Source organism: Oncorhynchus masou, unplaced genomic scaffold (genome assembly GCF_036934945.1).
Source record: "Oncorhynchus masou masou isolate Uvic2021 unplaced genomic scaffold, UVic_Omas_1.1 unplaced_scaffold_761, whole genome shotgun sequence".
NCBI classification, from domain to species: Eukaryota; Metazoa; Chordata; class Actinopteri; order Salmoniformes; family Salmonidae; genus Oncorhynchus; species Oncorhynchus masou.
In genome coordinates, this window is record NW_027014076.1 from 104,643 (window position 1) to 115,204 (window position 10,562).

The window sequence follows — 10,562 nt, forward strand, 5'->3', positions numbered from 1 at the left end:
CTGTTATAACAGACTGTGTCTATGGGACCCACTATAGACCCCTGTTATAACAGACTGTGTCTATGGGACCCACTATAGACCCCTGTTATAACAGACTGTGTCTATGGGACCCACTATAGACCCCTGTTATAACAGACTGTGTCTATGGGACCCACTATAGTGGTTGTATTGTATCAGTGAAGACTCACACTCGGTGTTCTAGTGGGTTCCATTCTGTTTTTATTCCAGTTAGATAGTGGATCGTCCTTATAGCCCTCAGCATCTTTCACCAGATAGACCGGCAAGCAGACAGACACACAGACAGACAGACAGACAGATGGGCAGGGAGGGAGGCAGACAGACAGATGGATAGGCCAGCAGGGAGGGAGGCAGACAGACAGACGGACAGGCCAGCAGGGAGGGAGACAGACAGACAGATGGACAGGCCAGCAGGGAGGGAGGCAGACAGACAGATGGGCAGGCCAGCAGGGAGGGAGGCAGACAGACAGATGGACAGGCCAGCAGGGAGGGAGGCAGACGGACAGGCCAGCAGAGAGGGAGGCAGACAGACAGATGGACAGGCCAGCAGGGAGGGAGGCAGACAGACAGATGGGCAGGGAGGGAGGCAGACGGACAGATGGGCAGGGAGGGAGGCAGACGGACAGACGGGCCGGCAGACAATCCTACATATTCCACCTTCTACAGGAGGTTTACTCTAGTAGAACTATACACAGTGTTGTCCTGCTCAGTCTTAAACATCGATCTGGCATTACGTATTTCAACCATACACCATTTATTGGTCCATTCGTTATTCAAATTTACCGCATTGACGTCACCATGGAAACTCCACGCCCAAACCCCCCCCCAAAACAAAAACAAAACAAACAACAACAAACAACAACAACAGGCTGATATGTCTCATTCCAACCACACGGTGTGGAGAAAACGTCTTTTAAAACAGCCACTCTTAACAACAACATGTTTAGAGTTACCTTGTTAGCTAATAGACTGTCAGTGTACACACTTCCTCTGTTCAATTACAACGTGTTTGTGTGTCCTTGTAGAGTGTTTTATTTGCGTTTCCTCAACACCAGATACATGAGTCCACTGATGAAAGTCATGGGGAAACTGATCCAGGCCAGGACGAAGGATGAACCATATCCTCCCTCCCTTAGAGACTCCTCCGTAAAACCCTCCCTCTCCGCCGTGTAGATGGACGCGCCGATCATCACACACAGGCCTGGGGGAGGAGGAGGAGGGGTTAGGAACTAGGATAGGAAGGAGGTAGGATACAGGAACACTGGCCTGGAGGAGGAGGAGGAGGAGGAGGGGGGGTTAGGAACTAGGATAGGAAGGAGGTAGGATACAGGAACACTGGCCTGGAGGAGGAGGAGGAGGAGGAGGGGGGGTTAGGAACTAGGATAGGAAGGGGGTAGGAACTAGGATAGGAAGGGGGTAGGATGCAGGAACACTGGCCTGGGGGAGGAGGAGGAGGAGGGGGGTTAGGAACTAGGATAGGAAGGGGGTAGGATACAGGAACACTGGTCTGGGGGAGGAGGAGGAGGAGGAGGAGGGGGGGGTTAGGAACTAGGATAGGAAGGGGGTAGGATACAGGAACACTGGCCTGGGGGAGGAGGAGGAGGAGGGGGGGTTAGGAACTAGGATAGGAAGGGGGTAGGATACAGGAACACTGGTCTGGAGGAGGAGGGGGGGTTAGGAACTAGGATAGGAAGGGGGTAGGATACAGGAACACTGGTCTGGAGGAGGAGGAGGAGGAGGAGGGGGGGGGGGGGTTAGGAACTAGGATAGGAAGGGGGTAGGATACAGGAACACTGGTCTGGAGGAGGAGGAGGGGTTAGGAACTAGGATAGGAAGGGGGTAGGATACAGGAACACTGGCCTGGAGGAGGAGGAGGAGGGGGGGTTAGGAACTAGGATAGGAAGGGGGTTAGGAACTAGGATAGGAAGGGGGTAGGATACAGGAACACTGGTCTGGAGGAGGAGGGGGGTTAGGAACTAGGATAGGAAGGGGGTAGGATACAGGAACACTGGTCTGGAGGAGGAGGAGGAGGAGGGGGGGGTTAGGAACTAGGATAGGAAGGGGGTAGGATACAGGAACACTGGCCTGGAGGAGGAGGAGAGGGGGTTAGGAACTAGGATAGGAAGGGGGTAGGATACAGGAACACTGGTCTGGAGGAGGAGGGGGGTTAGGAACTAGGATAGGAAGGGGGTAGGGTACAGGAACACTGGTCTGGAGGAGGAGGAGGGGGGTAGGAACTAGGATAGGAAGGGGGTAGGATACAGGAACACTGGTCTGGAGGAGGAGGGGGGTTAGGAACTAGGATAGGAAGGGGGTAGGATACAGGAACACTGGTCTGGAGGAGGAGGAGGAGGAGGAGGGGGGGGGGGTTAGGAACTAGGATAGGAAGGGGGTAGGATACAGGAACACTGGCCTGGGGGAGGAGGAGAGGGGGGTTAGGAACTAGGATAGGAAGGGGGTAGGATACAGGAACACTGGCCTGGAGGAGGAGGAGAGGGGGGTTAGGAACTAGGATAGGAAGGGGGTAGGATACAGGAACACTGGCCTGGAGGAGGAGGAGGAGGGGGGTTAGGAACTAGAATAGGAAGGAGGTAGGATACAGGAACACTGGTCTGGAGGAGGAGGAGGAGGAGGGGGTTAGGAACTAGGATAGGAAGGGGGTAGGATACAGGAACACTGGCCTGGGGGAGGAGGAGGGGAGGGGGTTAGGAACTAGGATAGGAAGGGGGTAGGGTACAGGAACACTGGTCTGGAGGAGGAGGAGGGGGGGGTTAGGAACTAGGATAGGAAGGGGGTAGGATACAGGAACACTGGTCTGGAGGAGGAGGAGGGGGGTTAGGAACTAGGATAGGAAGGGGGTAGGATACAGGAACACTGGCCTGGAGGAGGAGGAGAGGGGGGTTAGGAACTAGGATAGGAAGGGGGTAGGATACAGGAACACTGGCCTGGAGGAGGAGGAGGAGGGGGGGTTAGGAACTAGAATAGGAAGGAGGTAGGATACAGGAACACTGGTCTGGAGGAGGAGGAGGAGGAGGGGGGTTAGGAACTAGGATAGGAAGGGGGTAGGATACAGGAACACTGGCCTGGGGGAGGAGGAGGGGAGGGGTTAGGAACTAGGATAGGAAGGGGGTAGGGTACAGGAACACTGGTCTGGAGGAGGAGGAGGGGGGTTAGGAACTAGGATAGGAAGGGGGTAGGATACAGGAACACTGGTCTGGAGGAGGAGGAGGGGGGTTAGGAACTAGGATAGGAAGGGGGTAGGATACAGGAACACTGGTCTGGAGGAGGAGGGGGGTTAGGAACTAGGATAGGAAGGGGGTAGGATACAGGAACACTGGCCTGGAGGAGGAGGAGGGGGGGGTTAGGAACTAGGATAGGAAGGGGGTAGGATACAGGAACACTGGTCTGGAGGAGGAAGAGGGGTTAGGAACTAGGATAGGAAGGGGGTAGGATACAGGAACACTGGTCTGGAGGAGGAGGAGGAGGGGTTAGGAACTAGGATAGGAAGGGGGTAGGATACAGGAACACTGGTCTGGAGGAGGAAGAGGGGTTAGGAACTAGGATAGGAAGGAGGTAGGATACAGGAACACTGGTCTGGAGGAGGAGGAGGGGTTAGGAACTAGGAGAGGAAGGGGGTAGAATACAGGAACACTGGTCTGGAGGAGGAGGAGGGGGGTTAGGAACTAGGATAGGAAGGGGGTAGGATACAGGAACACTGGCCTGGAGGAGGAGGAGGAGGGGGGTTAGGAACTAGGATAGGAAGGGGGTAGGATACAGGAACACTGGCCTGGGGGAGGAGGAGGAGGGGGGTTAGGAACTAGGATAGGAAGGGGGTAGGAACTAGGATAGGAAGGGGGTAGGATACAGGAACACTGGCCTGGGGGAGGAGGAGGAGGGGGGTTAGGAACTAGGATAGGAAGGGGGTAGGATACAGGAACACTGGTCTGGAGGAGGAGGAGGAGGAGGGGGGGGGGTTAGGAACTAGGATAGGAAGGGGGTAGGATACAGGAACACTGGCCTGGGGGAGGAGGAGGAGGGGGTTAGGAACTAGGATAGGAAGGGGGTAGGATACAGGAACACTGGCCTGGGGAGGAGGAGGAGGGGGGTTAGGAACTAGGATAGGAAGGGGGTAGGATACAGGAACACTGGCCTGGGGGAGGAGGAGGAGGGGGGTTAGGAACTAGGATAGGAAGGGGGTAGGATACAGGAACACTGGCCTGGGGGAGGAGGAGGAGGGGGGTTAGGAACTAGGATAGGAAGGGGGTAGGAACTAGGATAGGAAGGGGGTAGGATACAGGAACACTGGTCTGGGGGAGGAGGAGGGGGGTTAGGAACTAGGATAGGAAGGGGGTAGGATACAGGAACACTGGCCTGGGGGAGGAGGAGGATGGGGGTTAGGAACTAGGATAGGAAGGGGGTAGGAACTAGGATAGGAAGGGGGTAGGAACTAGGATAGGAAGGATACAGGAACACTGGCCTGGGGGAGGAGGAGGAGGAGAGGGGGGGGTTAGGAACTAGGAAAGGAAGGGGGTAGGATACAGGCCTGGGGGAGGAAGAGGAGGGGGGTTAGGAACTAGGATAGGAAGGGGGTAGGATACAGGCCTGGGGGAGGAAGAGGAGGGGGGTTAGGAACTAGGATAGGAAGGGGGTAGGAACTAGGATAGGAAGGGGGTAGGATACAGGAACACTGGCCTGGGGGAGGAGGAGGAGGGGGGTTAGGAACTAGGATAGGAAGGGGGTAGGATACAGGCCTGGGGGAGGAAGAGGAGGGGGGTTAGGAACTAGGATAGGAAGGGGGTAGGATACAGGCCTGGGGGAGGAAGAGGAGGGGGGTGGATAGGAACTAGGATAGGAAGGGGGTAGGAACTAGGATAGGAAGGGGGTAGGATACAGGAACACTGGTCTGGGGGAGGGGGAGGAGGAGGAGGGGGTTAGGAACTAGGATAGGAAGGGGGTAGGATACAGGAACACTGGCCTGGAGGAGGAAGAGGAGGAGGAGGAGAGGGGGGTTAGGAACTAGGATAGGAAGGGGGTAGGATACAGGAACACTGGCCTGGGGGAGGAAGAGGAGGAGGAGGAGGGGGGGGTTAGGAACTAGGATAGGAAGGGGGTAGGATACAGGCCTGGGGGAGGAAGAGGAGGGGGTTAGGAACTAGGATAGGAAGGGGGTAGGAACTAGGATAGGAAGGGGGTAGAATACAGGAACACTGGCCTGGGGGAGGAGGAGGAGAGGGGGGTTAGGAACTAGGATAGGAAGGGGGTAGGATACAGGAACACTGGCCTGGGGGAGGAGGAGAGGGGGGGTTAGGAACTAGGATAGGAAGGGGGTTGGATACAGGAACATAGGCCTGGGGGAGGAAGGGGGTTAGGAACTAGGATAGGAATGGGGTAGGAACTAGGATAGGAAGGGGGTAGGATACAGGAACACTGGCCTGGAGGAGGAGGAGGAGGAGGGGGTTAGGAACTAGGATAGGAAGGGGGTTGGATACAGGAACACTGGCCTGGGGGAGGAGGAGGAGGGGGGTTAGGAACTAGGATAGGAAGGGGGTAGGATACAGGAACACTGGCCTGGAGGAGGAGGAGGAGGGGGGTTAGGAACTAGGATAGGAAGGGGGTAGGATACAGGAACACTGGCCTGGAGGAGGAGGGGGGGGGGTTAGGAACTAGGATAGGAAGGGGGTAGGAACTAGGATAGGAAGGGGGTAGGATACAGGAACACTGGCCTGGGGGAGGAAGGGGGGGGTTAGGAACTAGGACAGGAAGGGGGTAGGATACAGGAACACTGGCCTGGAGGAGGAAGAGGGGGAGGGGGGGTTAGGAACTAGGATAGGAAGGGGGTAGGAACTAGGATAGGAAGGGGGTAGGATACAGGAACACTGGCCTGGAGGAGGAAGAGGGGTTAGGAACTAGGATAGGAATGGGGTAGGATACAGGAACACTGGCCTGGGGGAGGAAGGGGGGGGGGGTTAGGAACTAGGATAGGAAGGGGGTAGGATACAGGAACACTGGCCTGGGGGAGGAGGAGGGGGAGGAGGGGGGTTAGGAACTAGGATAGGAAGGGGGTAGGATACAGGAACACTGGCCTGGAGGAGGAGGGGGGTTAGGAACTAGGATAGGAAGGGGGTAGGATACAGGAACACTGGCCTGGGGGAGGAGGAGGGGGAGGGGGGGGGTTTAGGAACTAGGATAGGAAGGGGGTAGGATACAGGAACACTGGCCTGGAGGAGGAGGAGGAGGGGGTTAGGAACTAGGATAGGAAGGGGGTAGGATACAGGAACACTGGCCTGGAGGAGGAGGAGGAGGGGGGTTAGGAACTAGGATAGGAAGGGGTAGGAACTAGGATAGGAAGGGGGTAGGATACAGGAACACTGGCCTGGGGGAGGAGGGGGGTTAGGAACTAGGATAGGAAGGGGGTAGGATACAGGAACACTGGCCTGGGGGAGGAAGGGGGGGGGGTTAGGAACTAGGATAGGAAGGGGGTAGGAACTAGGATAGGAAGGGGGTAGGATACAGGAACACTGGCCTGGGGGAGGAGGAGGGGGGAGGAGGGGGTTAGGAACTAGGATAGGAAGGGGGTAGGATACAGGAACACTGGCCTGGAGGAGGAGGGGGGTTAGGAACTAGGATAGGAAGGGGGTAGGATACAGGAACACTGGCCTGGAGGAGGAGGGGGGTTAGGAACTAGGATAGGAAGGGGGTAGGATACAGGAACACTGGCCTGGAGGAGGAGGGGGGGTTAGGAACTAGGATAGGAAGGGGGTAGGATACAGGAACACTGGCCTGGAGGAGGAGGGGGGTTAGGAACTAGGATAGGAAGGGGGTAGGATACAGGAACACTGGCCTGGAGGAGGAGGAGGGGGGGGGTTAGGAACTAGGATAGGAAGGGGGTAGGATACAGGAACACTGGCCTGGGGGAGGAAGGGGGGGGGGTTAGGAACTAGGATAGGAAGGGGGTAGGATACAGGAACACTGGCCTGGAGGAGGAGGAGGAGGGGGTTAGGAACTAGGATAGGAAGGGGGTAGGATACAGGAACACTGGCCTGGAGGAGGAGGAGGAGGGGGGGGGGTTAGGAACTAGGATAGGAAGGGGGTAGGATACAGGAACACTGGTCTGGAGGAGGAGGGGGAGGAGGGGGGTTAGGAACTAGGATAGGAAGGGGGTAGGATACAGGAACACTGGTCTGGAGGAGGAGGGGTTAGGAACTAGGATAGGAAGGGGGTAGGAACTAGGATAGGAAGGGGGTAGGATACAGGAACACTGGCCTGGAGGAGGAGGAGGAGGAGGAGGAGGAGGGGGTTAGGAACTAGGATAGGAAGGGGGTAGGATACAGGAACACTGGTCTGGAGGAGGAGGAGGAGGGGGGGGTTAGGAACTAGAATAGGAATGGGGTAGGATACAGGAACACTGGCCTGGAGGAGGAGGAGGAGGGGGGGTTAGGAACTAGGATAGGAAGGGGGTAGGATACAGGAACACAGGCCTGGAAGAGGAGGAGGAGGAGGGGGGTTAGGAACTAGGATAGGAATGGGGTAGGATACAGGAACACTGGCCTGGAGGAGGAGGAGGAGGGGGGGTTAGGAACTAGGATAGGAAGGGGGTAGGATACAGGAACACTGGCCTGGAGGAGGAGGGGGGTTAGGAACTAGGATAGGAAGGGGGTAGGATACAGGAACACTGGCCTGGAGGAGGAGGAGGGGGGTTAGGAACTAGGATAGGAAGGGGGTAGGATACAGGAACACTGGCCTGGGGGAGGAAGGGGGGGGGGGGTTAGGAACTAGGATAGGAAGGGGGTAGGATACAGGAACACTGGCCTGGAGGAGGAGGAGGAGGGGGTTAGGAACTAGGATAGGAAGGGGGTAGGATACAGGAACACTGGCCTGGAGGAGGAGGAGGAGGAGGAGGAGGGGGGTTAGGAACTAGGATAGGAAGGGGGTAGGAACTAGGATAGGAAGGGGGTAGGATACAGGAACACTGGCCTGGAGGAGGAGGAGGAGGAGGAGGAGGAGGGGGGTTAGGAACTAGGATAGGAAGGGGGTAGGATACAGGAACACTGGTCTGGAGGAGGAGGAGGAGGGGGGGTTAGGAACTAGAATAGGAATGGGGTAGGATACAGGAACACTGGCCTGGAGGAGGAGGAGGAGGGGGGGGTTAGGAACTAGGATAGGAAGGGGGTAGGATACAGGAACACTGGCCTGGAAGAGGAGGAGGAGGAGGGGGGTTAGGAACTAGGATAGGAATGGGGTAGGATACAGGAACACTGGCCTGGAGGAGGAGGAGGAGGGGGGGGGGGTTAGGAACTAGGATAGGAAGGGGGTAGGAACTAGGATAGGAAGGGGGTAGGATACAGGAACACTGGCCTGGAGGAGGAGGAGGAGGAGGAGGAGGAGGGGGGTTAGGAACTAGGATAGGAAGGGGGTAGGATACAGGAACACTGGTCTGGAGGAGGAGGAGGGGTTAGGAACTAGGATAGGAAGGGGGTAGGATACAGGAACACTGGCCTGGGGGAGGAGGAGGAGGAGGGGGGGTTAGGAACTAGGATAGGAAGGGGGTAGGATACAGGAACACTGGCCTGGAGGAGGAGGGGGGTTAGGAACTAGGATAGGAAGGGGGTAGGATACAGGAACACTGGCCTGGAGGAGGAGGGGGTTAGGAACTAGGATAGGAAGGGGGTAGGATACAGGAACACTGGCCTGGGGGGGGGGGGTTAGGAACTAGGATAGGAAGGGGGTAGGATACAGGAACACTGGCCTGGGGGAGGAGGAGGAGGAGGAGGGGGGTTAGGAACTAGGATAGGAAGGGGGTAGGATACAGGAACACTGGACTGGGGGAGGAGGAGGAGGAGGAGGGGGGTTAGGAACTAGGATAGGAAGGGGGTAGGATACAGGAACACTGGCCTGGGGGAGGAGGAGGAGGAGGAGGGGGGGTTAGGAACTAGGATAGGAAGGGGGTAGGATACAGGAACACTGGTCTGGAGGAGGAGGGGGAGGAGGAGGAGGAGGGGTTAGGAACTAGGATAGGAAGGAGGTAGGATACAGTGTATTGACACACCATCCAAAGTGTAATTAATAACTTCACCGTGCTCAAAGACTCTTTGCTTCTTATTACATTACATTTACATTTAAGTCATTTAGCAGACGCTCTTATCCAGAGCGACTTACAAATTGGATTTTACCATTACCATCTACCAACAGGCAGGTCGCCTCGTGGTTAGAGCATTGGACTCGTCACCGAAAGGTTGCAAGATCGAATCCCCCGGGCTGACAAGGTAAAACAGCCCACTGTTTCCCAGGCCGTAATTGAAAATAGGAACGAGTTCTTAAAACTGACTTGCCTCGTTAAGGGGCCCTTCTTTGTGAGGCATTGGAAAACCTCCCTGGTCTTTGTGGTTGAATCTGTGTTTGAAATCCACTGCTTCGACTGAGGGACCTGACAGATAATTGTATGTGTGGGGTACAGAGATGAGGGACCTGACAGATAATTGTATGTGTGGGGTACAGAGATGAGGGACCTGACAGATAATTGTATGTGTGGGGTACAGAGATGAGGGACCTGACAGATAATTGTATGTGTGGGGTACAGAGATGAGGGACCTGACAGATAATTGTATGTGTGGGGGTACAGAGATGAGGGACATTACAGATAATTGTATGTGTGGGGTACAGATATGAGGGACCTGACAGATAATTGTATGTGTGGGGTACAGAGATGAGGGACCTTACAGATAATTGTATGTGTGGGGTACAGAGATGAGGGACCTGACAGATAATTGTATGTGGGGGTACAGAGATGAGGGACCTTACAGATAATTGTATGTGTGGGGTACAGAGATGAGGGACCTGACAGATAATTGTATGCGTGTGGGGTACAGAGATGAGGGACCTTACAGATAATTGTATGTGTGTGGGGTACAGAGATGAGGGACCTTACAGATAATTGTATGTGTGGGGTACAGAGATGAGGGACCTGACAGATAATTGTATGTGTGGGGGTACAGAGATGAGGGACATTACAGATAATTGTATGTGTGGGGTACAGATATGAGGGACCTGACAGATAATTGTATGTGTGGGGTACAGAGATGAGGGACCTTACAGATAATTGTATGTGTGGGGTACAGAGATGAGGGACCTGACAGATAATTGTATGTGGGGGTACAGAGATGAGGGACCTTACAGATAATTGTATGTGTGGGGTACAGAGATGAGGGACCTGACAGATAATTGTATGCGTGTGGGGTACAGAGATGAGGGACCTTACAGATAATTGTATGTGTGTGGGGTACAGAGATGAGGGACCTTACAGATAATTGTATGTGTGGGGTACAGAGATGAGGGACCTTACAGATAATTGTATGTGTGGGGTACAGAGATGAGGGACCTTACAGATAATTGTATGTGTGGGGTACAGAGATGAGGGACCTTACAGATAATTGTATGTGTGGGTACAGAGATGAGGGACCTTACAGATAATTGTATGTGTGGGGTACAGAGATGAGGGACATTACAGATAATTGTATGTGTTGGGTACAGAGATGAGGGACCTGACA

General features: G+C 55.2%; 1 protein-coding gene across 1 annotated transcript in view; it reads right to left on the bottom strand.

Moving 5' to 3' along the window:
- Positions 1-914: 914 nt before the first annotated feature.
- Positions 915-10,562, bottom strand: part of LOC135537387 (epithelial membrane protein 2-like) — a 26,756-nt gene continuing 17,108 nt past the window's right edge. The window contains exon 5 of the mRNA XM_064963566.1: positions 915-1,219. Within this exon, the coding sequence (XP_064819638.1) occupies positions 1,050-1,219 (170 nt within the window). The 3' untranslated portion in view covers positions 915-1,049. The remainder of the gene's footprint in view (positions 1,220-10,562) is intronic.